Source organism: Heterocephalus glaber, unplaced genomic scaffold (genome assembly GCF_053883595.1).
Source record: "Heterocephalus glaber isolate CG9 unplaced genomic scaffold, H.glaber_assembly_v1.0 deba00001504, whole genome shotgun sequence".
Lineage (NCBI taxonomy): Eukaryota > Metazoa > Chordata > Mammalia > Rodentia > Bathyergidae > Heterocephalus > Heterocephalus glaber.
In genome coordinates, this window is record NW_028258324.1 from 37,292,874 (window position 1) to 37,307,865 (window position 14,992).

A 14,992-nucleotide genomic window follows, 5' to 3' on the forward strand; every position below is an offset into this window, starting at 1 on the left:
TGTGGGTGGCTCGGTGTATTTTGGAGAGAACTTGTTCTCCCAGTGCTTCAGGCAGGATGATTTTACAATCAGAGGATTTTTACCATCCGTTGAGGCATTGGGGCATGGGTAATTGTTTTATCCATTTTAAGTCTGCCTCAGTGTACTGAGGTTTTTCTGGTAAAGCAGTGCCCCCTGGATCAGACAGCTGAGTGGTCAGTGTCAGATCAGCCTCTAAGGCTGTTTTTCGAGGTGTCTGGTTGGCTAAATTATTTTCTCAGGCAATCGGAGTATCACTCTTTTGGTGTCCAGGACAGCGGATAATAGCCAATTTTTTGGTAGCCATAGGGCCGCCAGTAGGGCAAGAATTTTTTTTTTGTTTTTAATAGTCTTTTCTTTAGCTGTCAACAGTCCTCTTTCTCTGTAGATGGCCCCATGTACGTGAGCAGTGGCAAAAGCATACCTGCTGTCTGTGTATATGTTTAGCTTTCAGCCCTTTCCCAGAGTCAGTGCCTTGGTCAATGTTATGAGCTCTGCTCGCTGTGTTGACATTCCAGTGGGCAAGGGTTCAGCCCAAACGGCCTCAGTCTCAGTGATCACAGCTGCCCCGGCATACCTTCAGCCATCTTGAACAAAACTGTTTCCATCGGTGTACCAGGTATCTTTAGCATCTGGCCATTGTTGATCTTTCAGATCCTCTCGGGTCCCGTGTGCTTGAGCCAAGATGTCAGCACAGTCATGCAGTGGGGCCTCTAGGTCTGGGTCAGGCAATAAAGTAGCCGGGTTGAGGGCGGCCGGGGTCTGGAAGACAACTCGGGTTGGGTTTAAGAGCAGGCCCTGATAGTGGGTTAGGTGGGCATTGTTGAGCCATCTATCTGGAGGCTGTTTTAGAACCCCTTCAATGGCATGGGGGGTGGTCACATGTAGTTCCTGGCCCAAGGTCAACTTATCAGCGTCTTTGACCATCAAGGCTACGGCAGCGATCATCTTCAGGCATGGGGGGCCATCTAGCTGCAACAGGATCAAGTTTCTTGGACAGGTATGTTACTGGTTGGCGCCATGGGCCCAGATACTGGACCAGGACGCCCTTGGCGACTCCTTTGTTTTCATCAATGTAAAGGTAGAAGGGCTTAGTGACATCAGGCAAGCCTAAGGCTGGCGGTGACAACAAAGCAGCCTTAACTTGATCAAAGGACTTCTGTAGTTTTTCTGTCCATCGAAAGGCCTGTTTTTAGTTATCTCATAAAGGGGCCTCGCAAGTTCCACGAACCCCGGTATCCATAAGCGGCAGAAGCCAGCCAATCCTAGGAATTTTCTAACTTTTTGAGGAGAGTCTGGTGTAGGTATCTTAAGAACTGTCTCTTTTCTAGCATCGGATAGCCATCTTTGTCCCTTTTTAAGTATGTATCCCAGGTAGCTTACCTCAGGTTTGCAGATTTGGACCTTTTTGGCAGATGCCCGGTATCTCAGTTTCCCTATAACCGTTAAGAGTTTCTTGGTTCCATCTAGGCAGTCCTCTTGCATCTCAGCTGTTATAAGGAGATCATCTATGTATTGTAACAGAGTCAATTGGGAGCTTTGGAGGCGGCTTTCCGGCTTCTTAGGGCATTTTCTGGCCTAGTAGCTTTTTTTTTTTTTTTGCAATAAGCACACTGGTTCCTTTTTTTTAATTGGGGGCGATCCCTACGTTCCCCCTTACCTTGTCCTTTTGCCGCAATATTTCTCAGTCGACGTTCACGTTCCTTTGGCTCTCCCGTAGTGGTGGCAAGAAGGATCCAAGCTAGGTTCCTAGTTTGCTGATCATCAGCCTTTGTCTTTCTTCTGCAGTCTCTCTGTTTCTGCCACTATGTCCTGAATACTCTTCTCTCCCAGTCTGTCTACTTTCTGTAACTTTTTCCTAATATCTGGCGCCGCTTGGTTGACGAAATGCATTACTACAGCTGTCTTAATTGTTTTTGGATCTATAGGAGTATACCTACGGAAGGCTTCCTGAATTCTTTTTAGGAAGGCTGCAGGGCTTTTGTTTGGTCCCTGTTGTACATCCCCTATCTTGGCCAAATTGGTGTGCTTACAAGTAGCCACCTTGAGATCTCCCAACAGAGTCTGGTGGTAGACCCGGGAGTCTCTCCTTACCTTCTGCTGTGCTGAAGTCCCACTCGGGCCGGGGCAACGGGAAGGAAAGGTTAATAGTATCAAAGTTGGTTATTGTCACCAGGAACCAATTTCCTGGCCTCGTTCTGAATCCTTTCACGCTCTTCCATCGTGAACAGGATCTGGAGGAGCTGCTGACAGTCATTTCGAGTGGGCTGGTGGGTGAACAAAACAGTTTCCAACAATTGGATTAGATCCCTGGAATTGTCAGAAAACTTGGCGTGTTGTGTGCGCCAATTATAAAGGTCACTAGTGGCAAAGGGCCAATACTGGAGAGGCTGATTGTCATGCTCATCAGGGGGTCCAGGCGCCCTCAATGGGAGGACAGTGGAATCTGCCGGCCCCGCCACCAGCGAGGCTGCACTGCAGTTGCTGCACTGCGGTTGTGGGTGTTTTGGGCGGGGCCATCTTCTCTAGCAATGTCCGCCCAGGCATGCACTTCTTCCCCGGCCACCGCGGGGGCTCTTCCCTCCACACCTGCCGGCGCTCTTCCCTCCGCCCCCGGGGCGGAGGGAGTGGAGGAGCGGGGTGCGGGTGGTAGGGAGGGGGAAAAAGGAGATCTTCTTCAGTTCCTCCTTGGAGAACTAAAGCGGTACCGTGGGCTTGATTTCAGTTTGTCCTCTCTGGCAGTCTCCTCTGGTGCTTTTCTCGTGCACTGCTAGGACTGCCGCAGGTGGCTGCTTCTGTGGAGGCAAAAAGGGCTTGATCCAAGAGGGAGGGTTCTGCACCAGGTCTTCCCAGGTAATGATGTATGGTTCCTGGTCAGAGTGTCCCGTTCGGGGACGAAAAACAATTTTTCTAACTCTTCTGACTGTTTCTAGGTCAAATGTACCCTCTGGTGGCCAGTTTATCTTAAAAGTTGGCCATTCTCATCTGCAAAGGGTGATTAACTTTCCCTTTTTAACTTCTAAATTTAAATTATGCACTCGCTTTTTAACTTCCCCGAAACCACCTGTTAACAAGGGAAAGGGGGGGTAGTCACAGTCTGTCCCATCGTCCCAGTCCAAGTCAACACAATAAACAGACAAACAGACACAACAGAAAAGCAAAAAGCACGGGACAACGGCCTCACGCCATACTGCGGGAGCGACCCGCACCGTCCCCCTAGGAGTCCCACAGACTCGTACTCATGGGGCACTCCGCCCCCTCCAGAAAGATCCCAGAACGTCTTCCAGGATCCCGGGTCGGTGGCCCTCGCAGCGTGTCTGCCTAGACCGTTTGCCGACCTTCCCAGAAAATGGGCCCCAGACTTTACAGACACAGAAACACGCACCAGCCGGCGTCAACCCTCCGGTACGGGAATCCTGAGGGTCTTGGGGATCCCGGACGAGCCCCCAAATGTTGTGCCCAGATCGCGAAGTCCCCAAAGACCACCAAGGAGCCGATTCCAATGTAAACACACGAGGGTCGTTTATTCAAGCTCGAGCAGGGGCACTCAACTGTCACCAATGCAGCGGATCAGGATTGAGAGCCCCGAATTTCAAACCAGCAGGGTTTTTATTGTAACTACCGCAAGGTTTGGGGATGTTCCATTTAGCAGTTACATGATTGGTTGATATTTAGCAAGCATGGGGGGTTGAGGGGTGGCTACATGTAGAGTCTATGGGAAAAAGGAACAATCAGCACATTGACAGAATGTTCTATAGATAACGGGCCTGAGAGCATCTATTTTCTGGGCAGACAGAGGATTGAGTTAGCAGCTGTGTCCTTTTTTTTTATCTGTTGTCCCACAGCAAGGACATTTTATCATTATTTTATGGGCACAAAGGAGACTAGGGGAATAGTTGACTTCAGTGAAGTGGAATTCATGTCAAGGCCACTTCACTGTCTTATTTTAAGATGGAGAGTCAAACTTTAAAATGGAGTTAGTCAGGTCTCACACTATAGTCTGTATAGTGAAGTAATGTGAAAAGAAACAGGTGTAATCAACCTTGGAGCATAATCATACCTGCATAGTTCTTCTTTTAGTTAATGTCACTTGAAAATTTTTCCACTCCCAACGTTGCTCCACCACATGTCCAAAAACAACATGCCCATTTCCACAGGCTCCAGCAATCTGAGTGCCATCAACTGACCACGCAATATTAAATATGCTTCCAGTGTTGGGTTTTTCTAAAGCATATGACCACTGGGGAGAAGGGGGACAAAAGAAAAACTGGTTAATTAAAAAAAAAAAATTTAACAAACTTTTAAATTGAGTACATGTTAACATATTAAGATAATTTTTTAAAGATATCTTTTAAAAGAATGTACCTTTATCTGGAATTATTGAAAATGGTTTTTGTTTGTTTATTTTTTGAGACAAGGTCTCACTGTGTAGTTCAAGGTGGCCTTGAATTCACTATGTACCCCAGGTGGGCCTCAAACTCACAGAGATCCTCCTGCCTTAGCCTTCTGAGCACTGAGATTATAGGTACATACCATGACGCCTGGCCTGAAAATGTTTTTTCTTAATTAATATCCACCAATAATTATAATTTGAAAATTATTAAAGAACATTCATGTAAAAATATTTTTCATAATAAAATAATATGCTGAACTGAAGATAGATATTTTTAAGATACAGAGAAGAAAAACATGATGAAACAGTACATGAAATAGCTCAAGAATTGTAAAAATCCCCATTATTTCAATTCATGATTACTTATAAGTAATAATACAGAAAAAATAAGCAAAAATTCTACAGAAAAAGACAAAGACATCTTACGTCTTAAGGTTGTGGGACTGCATGATTCCAAAATCAATTATTCCCCTAGCCTCTATTGTACTTGTAAATTAATGGTTAAAATGTGCTTGTTAGTTCTGGGATAATAAAATCTGTAACGAAACAGAGTTCCTAAGTAAAATTGCTCAACCCCTTGTTTGTCCGGAGAACGAATGTTCCCGGGCCCACTACCTGTAGAACAATCCATCAATGTGTCTGCTGACCATCAGTACGTGACGGTCGTGACCATTAGTGTGTATGTCTGCTGACTATCAGTACGTGACAGTCGACCACTAACCTTTGTTCCTTTTTTTTCTGTAAATCTACATGTTAACCTCCCCCTCAACCCCCTATAAAACAGCCTCGGACTCTGAGCCAGTTGCCTCTCTTAGCTACTTTGCTTTGGGAGTGCCGTCTGGCCAGACTAATAAAGGTCTGTTTTATTTTCCAACTTGTCCGGTGTGTTCCTTCCCGGGTGTTCGTCGCTGCAGTCAGCTCCTCGGAGCGTTTGGTAAGGCCCTCGGTCTTACAAGGTTCTCTATAACCTCTACATGTGAAAAATTCTGGTTACAGCATTTCAAGAATCTCACTAAAACTGAAACAAAACATGCAATATAACTAAAATACTTCTGACAAGAATCCCAAATCATGGAATTACAGATAAATGAATCTTTTTTTTCTTTTTAAAATGTAGTATGAATGCTCCTAGTACGTATCTGCTTGAGAAAGTTATCTAGAAACCAGTAAGCACCAACAAGGACAAAAGAGATTTTTGTGCGTATATAAAACAGTGAAAAAAAAAACTAAACTTTTTGATAGAATGTATTGGATGTATTCTCTTTCATTTTTCAGATGGAACAAATATACTTGCTAGAAGGATAATTTATCTGACTAAATGTACATACATATTCTCTTTCCATTCTCCTAACCTTACAGCCTATAGTAAAATTCTTAAGTTAAATTTTAATTTTAAAAATTTTAATTTTAAATTTTAAATTTTAAAATTAAAATTCTTTAATTCTATAAGTCTTAAGTTTGTTGTTGCTTTTGGCTGGATATTTTTAAAATTCTGTTTTACATTATTACTTTTTCAGAAATAGCTATTATTAGGGGCTCTAATTCAATGGAAGAGCACACAATTAGCATGTATAAAGCCATGGATTCAATCTCCAATACAAAAAAAAGGGGGGGAGAAAGGGAGGGGAGGAGGAAGGAAGAAAGGAAAGAAGGAAGGAAGGAAATTCACTGAGTTATGGGATCACTAACCACAAATGTAGAGCAAATTTTAAAAATTCACCAATTCATAGGAAATTCACTAATTTAGAGGAAAAAATTCACTAATTCATACAACTATAAAACAAGATTTAAAATTCTTCATGAAAGTTCATACAAAAAAAATAAAAATACTGAATGACTTCTTTTACAACTTTTCCATCTCTTTGAATTTCTAATTGTTGCTTAAACAGCATAAGAAAAAGGCCTATTAATAATGTTATCAAACAGGAGGTAATGAATAAACCATACATTTCGCTTCACAAGCAAGATGAAAATATTTTAAACTTCCTTTTCCGATATTACAAATAAATTAAAAAGACAATATAAACACCTGAAGCTATTTTCTGGAATATTAAACAGTCTGATTTTTTTTTTTCTGGTACCTGGGCTCAAACTCAGGACCTTGCACATGCGAGACAGGCATGGTACCACTGAGCAAATCCCCAGCCCTGATGTATATTTTTTAATTTTTACTTTTATTAGCACATGTTTGCAGTACATAATGATTACCTTTTTGCTCACCATTATACCACCAATGCATACGACATCTTTTTAAAATTAAGTAAGGACTGGCCTGGTGCATGCCTGTAATTCCAGCACTAAGCAGGCTGAAGCAGGCAGATCACTGAGTTCAAGGCCAATTTGGGCCACATAGTGAGTTCAAGGCCAGCCTGAACTACACAGTGAAACCCTATTTCAAAAAACCAAAAACTAAGGAAGATTGGGAACATCAAAGCTAAAAACAATCTGCTGCTGGAAATGAAATTAATAGATCTGTGTTTGACAAGGAAGAATTATTAAGTACTACAGGAATACTATTTTACATAAAGATTAAAAGTTCTTGATACAGACAAATGAAATGATTTATTAATATTCTTAATGGTTTATTAATATATTTAATGATTTGGACCAGACTTACAAACATCTCTCATTCTAAATCTGGTCTATTTCATAATGTACTGTAGATCGAATGCAGATCTTATTTTAACTTGTATTTTTAAACCACAGATTTCTATTTTTAGACTATTTACTTTAAGGTACAGTTTTAAAATATTCAAAGATGGTGGGGGTATAATTCAGTAGTAAAGCACTTGCCTAGCATGATTCAATCCCCCAGACTGAAAAAACAAAAAACACACATATACACACAAAACCAAAAAAAAAAAAAAAAAACACCCAAATGATCAATTCAGCCAGAAAGAAAATGTTTACTAAAACATAAATATATTTATCTAAGAAATAATGGATGAATTATCCTAAGAGAAAATGGCAAATGTTTAAGATAACATTAGCATCTTATATTCCTCTAATTTCTTTCACAGTCCACACAATTAAACAAAAATAAAATATACAACATGCAACTCATCCTAAAAACAAATTTCAAGGAATATAACAGTATGGCAATGAAGAAGTTAAATTTTTACATTCAGATTTTTAAAAAAATTATAGTTCAAATTTTAATTTAAATGTTAAGAATTTTAAACTCAAGGGCTTTTAGATTATTCTAGTAATTAAAAAATATGTAAGCAAAACTTACATATTTAAGTTTTTAAAATGTAAGAGATTTTAATATTTACTAAACTGGGAGACAGGGTTACATCTTCAGCTACATAGTGAGTTAAAGGTCCATCTGAATTGTACAGTGAGACTCCGTCTCAAACAAATAAATGAATAATTTTCATTGGTAAGTCAAAAATATATATTTATTATTTGTGCTTTTTCATTTTTTAAAATGGTACCAGGGATTGAATCCAAGGCCTTGCCCATGCTGGAAAAGCAAAATGTGAGTTATATCCCTAGCTCTTATTGTGCTTTGATTGATTTTTATATTTCATTCAATATTGTGGGTTGAATCCATGGGCACTCTACCACTGAGCTACATCCCCAGCACCATTTTTTTACAAGTCTCAAACTTGTAATCCTTCTGCCTCTGCCTCCTTACTAGCTGTAATTACAGGAGAAAGTATCCCACCATGCTAGGCTTTACTTATGCTTTCAAATAGATTTTAACACTGTAAGTCTTATCTTTTCCCCAAATAGGCTACAGAATACTTGCATTATCACCTCTAAGAGGGAATAAGAATTCTCCCTAGTTGGGCTGGGGATTTAGCTCAGTGGTTTCCCCACCTGTTGTGCAAGCGCAAGGACCCAAGTTTGATCCCCGGTGCCAAAAAAAAAAGAATTCTCCCCAGTGGATTTTAGTGAGACTGGCAGTACAAATACTGAAGATGAATTTTTTAACTATCCCTTTTGATGAGGCTGAGAACATATAATCCCCAAATTAGCATGTTGGTACAGCAGAAGCAGAAAGATCACTGTGACGTTATCTCACTCTTCTCTCCAGTGAGAAGACCCTTACTGGAGAGGTGCCCCCCCATCCATACTAGAGGTAAGAAATACTCTTATCCTCAAACACACCAGGGCACACTGAAGAAATTGAACAGGCAGTTTGGATATGGTTTGAGTGTCCTGCAAGGTTTCATGTGTTCAAATTTCATCCCCACTGTGAGGTATTAAGAGGGTGGAAATGTAATCCCTTTGAGAGATGATTAGGATTAGATGAGCTTATTAGGGCAGAGCCCCTGACTGAACCCTGGACTTTACAAGAGGAGAGACAAACAGATACACAAATGCGTTCTCCTTGTCCCTTGCCATATGATGCCCTGTGTCACCTCAGGACTCTGCCACTAAAAGTACCATTACCAGATGTGGCCCATAGACCGTGCACATCCATAACTGCGAGCCAAAATAAACCTACGTTCTTTCAAATGTACTCAATCTGTATTATTACCAATAGTAAATGGACCTATACACTCATTTTCCCCTGGTTTGTTAACATTAGATCAGACTCCCTGATCTAATATTTCTCCATAACTGTCCACTCATAATCAAACCTAAGCATAAATATAGACAGAGGGCTATTTCTTGGGCTTTTCTGAAGGCCTCCATTTTGTGTAGAACTTACATTAAATCACATGTTTTTTCCTTGTGAACCTATCTTTTCTTATAGAGTCCTCAATCATGAACCTAAGATTAGGAAGAAAAGATTATTTTTTCTGTCCTACTCTCACTTATGCTTATCTCCTCCTTTAACGGGATTATTCCTTGCTTCAGCACTTAAAGCGTGCGAAGGCCAGCAGCTTCTGTATTACCTGTGAGTTTATTAGAAATGCAAATTTATGGGCCCTACCCTAAATCATTAAATCTGACGATCTAGGGATGAGGGAGAGGAAAGCTTTTAAGGGGCTCTGAGGTAATTCTTACACACATAAAATTAGGATACTGGTTTTCATGTTGGCTGTATATTAGAATTGTCTTGGTAAATTTTTTCAAAAAGAAAACCAAAAAATCTAGGTCCTAATCCAAACAAATAAATCTAAAATCTATTAAGTAGATTCATCAAACAAAAGTGAAATCCTGTGCTTCGAGATAATTTGACTTAAATTTAAATGTTTAGGTACCACTATCATGAAAAAGCAAATTCAAATTTGTGCTTATTAATAAAAATAAAAAATCTCTAGTCATTTTTTAAAAAGTTGTTTAAGTTGCTCAACCACAAAAAGTTTACTTAAATCTAAGTTGAACTTAGTTTCACCAAAGTAAATACAGGCATATCCAAAAATTTACCATTATTTAATTTCTTCTCTGTTGTCTCATAATATTTAAACATCTATGTATACATTAGTACTCTAAACAGAAGGTAAAATACTCCTAAAGAACATATATGGATATTATTCTCTTAATAGCCAAAGCACATGAATGTTTGGTGAATGAACGAACAAGTTTGCCTGTGTCCTTAAGGAATCATTCTTTCCCTGAGCTCAACTAAAATTTAATAAAAGTATACTTTTAAAATTAAAAACTTTGGGCCAGGGATTTAGCTTGGTGGTGCTGCCACCTGCCTCACAAGTGTGAAGTTCCAAGTTTGATCCCTGGTACCAAAAACAAAGCAAAACCAAACAAAACAAATAATTTAAAAATTCAAAGGATAAACTGAAAGCTGGAGACTTAAAAATTTTTAAATTAGCCTCCTCAGAAAAAAACACCAAACTTACTAAATGGATCAATTCCATTAGTGAACTAGTCAAAACGTTGCACTACTATAACTTTAAAAACTAAAACAATAGAGGAAAGGTCTTAGGACGCAGAGATCCTGATGTCCAGTACCTGGCATCTCTCAACAACACACCACATCAGGCTTAGCTTTGCCCGAGTTCCCAAGTGGACACAGTGGGATTGCGATTCACACCTACTAACTCTGGGTGCTTCTTGAGAGGCCGTACCACCCCTGCCAGCACACGGGAGGTGAGCTGCTTCCAGCGCACAAGAGGAGGCTACGGGCTGCCATACCACCCCTGCCAGCACATGGGAGGAGGCCCCCCACTCCCGATGAAATGAGAAGACACGAAAATAAGTCTCAAAACCCGACTTCCAGATCACCTACAGCAACCCCAAAGGGAAATGAGATGGAACAATCTGATACTCAACCACCTGGACTCCCTGAACTGGCAACAAAAGAGGATCTGGAAAAAAACGAAATCAGAAATAATTTTTCAGATAACAGCAGAGATTGTGCTCATAGTGCAAGACATGATTAATAAATCTAGAGAGGAGCTCAGGAACATGATGGAATCCCAACATAGGAAACAAATGGAATCCATAAAACAGATGTAAACAGATTTTCAGGAGATGAAAAACTCCACTGAAAGTCTGCACAGCAGAATGAGCCAATGTGAGGACAGAATTTCAGATATGGAAGATAAGATTGCAATTAGTGACCAGGAAAAGAATAATTTCTTTAAAATTGCAAGGGACCACAAGAAATCAATCCAGCAGCTGCTAGATAATGCGAAGAAGAATAACACAAGACTGATTAGAGTCAATGAAGAAACAGGAGAGAGTGAAGATGACATAAAAAAACTGTTCACAGAAGCGATAGCAGAAAACTTCCCAAGCAGGGGACAAGAACTTCACATAAAGATAAGTGAGGCATATAGGACTCCAGCTAGCCTTAATCACAAAAAAATCTACACATAGGCATATAATTGTTAAGATTCCAGAAACCCAACAGAAGAACAAAGTTCTACAAGCAGTTAGAGAAAAGAAACAAATCACATAGAAAGGAAAGCCCATCAGAATCACAGCAGACTTCTCAATGCAAACCCTCAAGGCAAGAAGAGCTTGGAGTGATGTATTTCAAGCCCTAAAAGAAAACAGCCTCCAACCCAGACTGATGTACCCTGCAAAATTATCTTTCAAATTGATAGAGAAATAAGATATTTTCATGACAAAGAGCACCTTAGGAACTTCATGAATACCAAACCTGCACTCCAAAAAATTTTAGACAATATCCTACCTAGGAAAAGATAATGAGGATCACAACCCCAGGAAGCCCAGCAGAATGAATCCACTGGGTGTGACAAGAAATTAAACGCAAAGGGGGAGAATCCAACCAAACAGAAAAAGTCATGACAATGATAAGTCAATATGTATGAGTTATAACCATCAATGTAACGGTCTCAATTCACCAATCAAAAGACACAGACTGGCAGAATGGGTCAAGAAGCAAGATTCAACAATATGCTGCATACAAGAAACACATTTAATTCAAAAAGAAACTCATAGTCTGAAAGTTAAAGGTTAGAAAACAATACTCCATGTAACAGGAACCCCCCAAAAAAGCAGGAATAGCTATCCTCTTTGCAGATCAAGTGGATTTCAAACGAAAATCTGAAACACTCTGGCCCCAAGAATTTCAGATAAGGGATACTCAACTTGTATGTACAAATTAATTGTGAACATGTGTTTTCATTCCTCTCAAGTAAAAACTTAAGACAGGACTGTTGGTTCTTAACAGTAATACAAGAAATTTCTACATTGTTTTCCAAAAGGGTTTTATCATTTTATATTGACATTAGCAGTATTAGAAAGTTCTAACTGGTTCACACCTAAGCTGACATTTGTTCTTTTAAAACTTTTAAGTTCATCTCCCTAATGAGTGTATAATTCAATCTTGTTATTGTACTGATTAGTATTTTTCTGATTCTAGTGTTGCACACCTTTCCTTGTGCTGTTCTGGCTATTTATCGCCTTCTTGTGTCTACTTTTTAATTGAGTTGTCTATTAATGAGTTGTAAGAGTTCTTTATATAGTCTGGTCATAGGTTATATGCATTATAAATATGGTCTGTTTAAGGACTACTTTTCATTTTAACAATGTCATTTAAAGTTTTAAATTTTGATGGAATCTCATTTATCAATTTTTCTCTTTTATACATCATGTTTTTTATATCCTAGGAAATTCTTGCCTACCCTAAATTCATAAACATTTTCCCTTATAATTTCTTCTTAAAGTTTTATACTTTTAGGCTTTCATATTTAGGTTCACAGATCCTTTCAAGTTATTTTTATGTATAGAAATAAAGGGTTCAGGTTAATTTTTTATATACAGATACCAGGTGCTCTAGAGCCATTTGCTGAAAACATTATCTTTTCCTGGGCTCTTGAATTGAGTTTATATTCTATAAAATGCTAATGTTAAATAATCTTTCAAAACTCAGTGGACCATATATGTATGGTTCTATTTCTAGATTCTCTGTTTTATTCCAATGATCTATATGTCTTTCCTTACACCAACACTGCCTTGATTACTGTAGCTTTAGAAGAAGTCTTAAAATTAGGTACTAAATGTCTTCCAACAGTTTTTTTCTTTTTCTTTTTACTTTTCTAGTTCCTTTGTACTCCTACATAACTTTTAAATTTCAATATCCTATTCTTCATTTATAGCAAGTATAAATAGACCGGAATTTTTATATATACCTTGTGTTTTCTAATCCTGCTAAATTCAAATACAAGTTCTAGGGGCTCCTAGAGATTTTTTAGTATTTTCTCTGTAGATGGTCATTTCATCTACATATAAAGATTTTACTTCTACCTTGCCAATCCTATCCTAATTGTGTCATTTTATTGCCAGACTATTTTGGTTTGGGCCTAGGTTTCAAAGTTTAATGGACAGATAAAGAGTAAGCATATCTGCCCTTGTTCCCCACTTTGGGGAGAAAGCATTGTAACTTCTCCATTCATATAAGGCGTTTTTGCTGGAAGTATGGAGTACATGTTTTTGATCTGTTGAGAAGGTTCTGTTCTACTTCCAATCTCCTGATAGCTTTTACCATGAACAGCTGTAGAATTTAGTCCAATACTTTTTCACCAACTAGTGACAGGATCATATGGCTTTTTCCTTTCCTCTGTTAAAATGATGACTTTTGGGGGTGGACCTTCCAATGCTGAACCAACACTGCCATCCCTATAATAAAACCACTTTCTACACACTGCCAGATCTGACTTCTAATAGTTTGTTTTGCTAAACAAATTTCTATCTATGTTTATACTTTTTTCTTCTATTACCTTTATCCAGTTTTAGGATTAGCACAATGTTGAGTTCCTAAAATGAGGGGAGAAGTGTTCCTTCTTTTTTCTGCTTTAAATGTTTGATATAACTTATTAGTTAAAATGTATACAAGCCTACTGTTGTCATATAGGTAGGTTTTCAAGCTAGGAATATACTTTCTTTAATAGGTGCTATTCAAATTATATATTTCCTCCAGAGTTAGTTTCATTAATTTGTCTTCCAAGGTACTTCTTAGAAGTTGTCAAATTTATTTTAAAAAAGATTTTTGTAATATGCTTTCTATATCCTTTTAAATTCTGTAAAATGTGTGGTAATGTCTCCTAGATCTTGATATTTTAATTTTAAAAATGTATAATTGATATTGTGTAACAGGAAGAAAAGGTCTAAAGGAGCAGGGGAAGTGGGAGGGGTAGGGGAAAGGAAAGAAGGGAAAAGAAAAAATATGGGAAAAGGAAAAAAATGGAAACAAAAGTCTTTGCAAATAGGGAAGGGTGGAGGGGGTGAAGGGAGGGCAGCGGAAGGGGAAAAAAATAAGAACCAAGATACTCATGTAATGGTACATGATCCCAATGATGAATGTAACTGTATTTTATACCTAAAATGTATCAATAAATTTAATGGGAAAAAAACCTAAAACAATATATTTTGTTTGCAGAATAATCTACTAAAATGCAACATATCTAGAATACCCACTACATGTTAGACGTTGATTTAAAAAAGATTAAAAGTAAATTCTGTAACAGAAATATAATTTTGCATTATTTGCTGAGTTCTCAATTTTGTATCTTATATTATAAAGGAAGCAAAGTTCCCATATTTTATGGTTTATACTTTGAGGCTTTTTATTATTTGCATCCAACTACAGTAAAATGTTGAATAAGGGCCGGGGATTTAGCTCAGTGGCTCCGGCACCTGCCTCGAAAGTGCAAGGACCCGAGTTTGATCCCTGGTACCAAAAAAAAAAAATGTTGAATAAGTCTGAAGTCTTAGGATCAGCCATATTTCACATTTCACCAGCACTGCTTGAGTTTTTCCTACTTCTGGCATGCCATGTGTGGTACTGCCTCTTCTTAGATTAAAAAACAAACAGCAAACTAATGCTCCTAAGACCAAGTATGCAGCATGTCCAATGCCCATTAAAAAAAAGTATCACAGAACTGTAGACCCTGACAATTATTTTGTAGATGAGGAACCTAATTACATAGACAGAACCTTCAACTTCATAGATTCACCCCTGGAGTTTGGGCTTTTTCATAACAGGGATCAAACTCAGGACGTTGTGCTTGCCAGGCAGGAGATGTGCCACTGAACTAAATCCCCAGCTCCACCCCTGGAGTTTTGACTTTAGAATACTATAACATGACAATGCTACTCCTACATTAAAGTAAAATTTTAAAATTAAATTAAGTTTTGAAATAAATTAACAAGTTAATTTAATTTAAAAATAAAATAAGCAACATACTAGACAATACA

The 14,992-nt window shown here is 38.6% G+C and overlaps 1 protein-coding gene across 7 annotated transcripts in view; it reads right to left on the reverse strand.

Annotated features, from left to right (window-relative positions):
* The window catches only part of Ift80 (intraflagellar transport 80), a 125,988-nt gene that overhangs the window by 61,332 nt on the left and 49,664 nt on the right, over positions 1-14,992 (reverse strand). For all 7 annotated transcript variants that reach the window (XR_015440911.1, XM_087186455.1, XM_087186452.1 and 4 more), the window contains one exon: positions 4,079-4,258. Coding sequence is in view for 6 of the 7 variants with exons in the window: in XM_087186455.1 (XP_087042581.1) it covers positions 4,079-4,258 (180 nt within the window). In the remaining variant the exon portion in view is untranslated. The remainder of the gene's footprint in view (positions 1-4,078; positions 4,259-14,992) is intronic.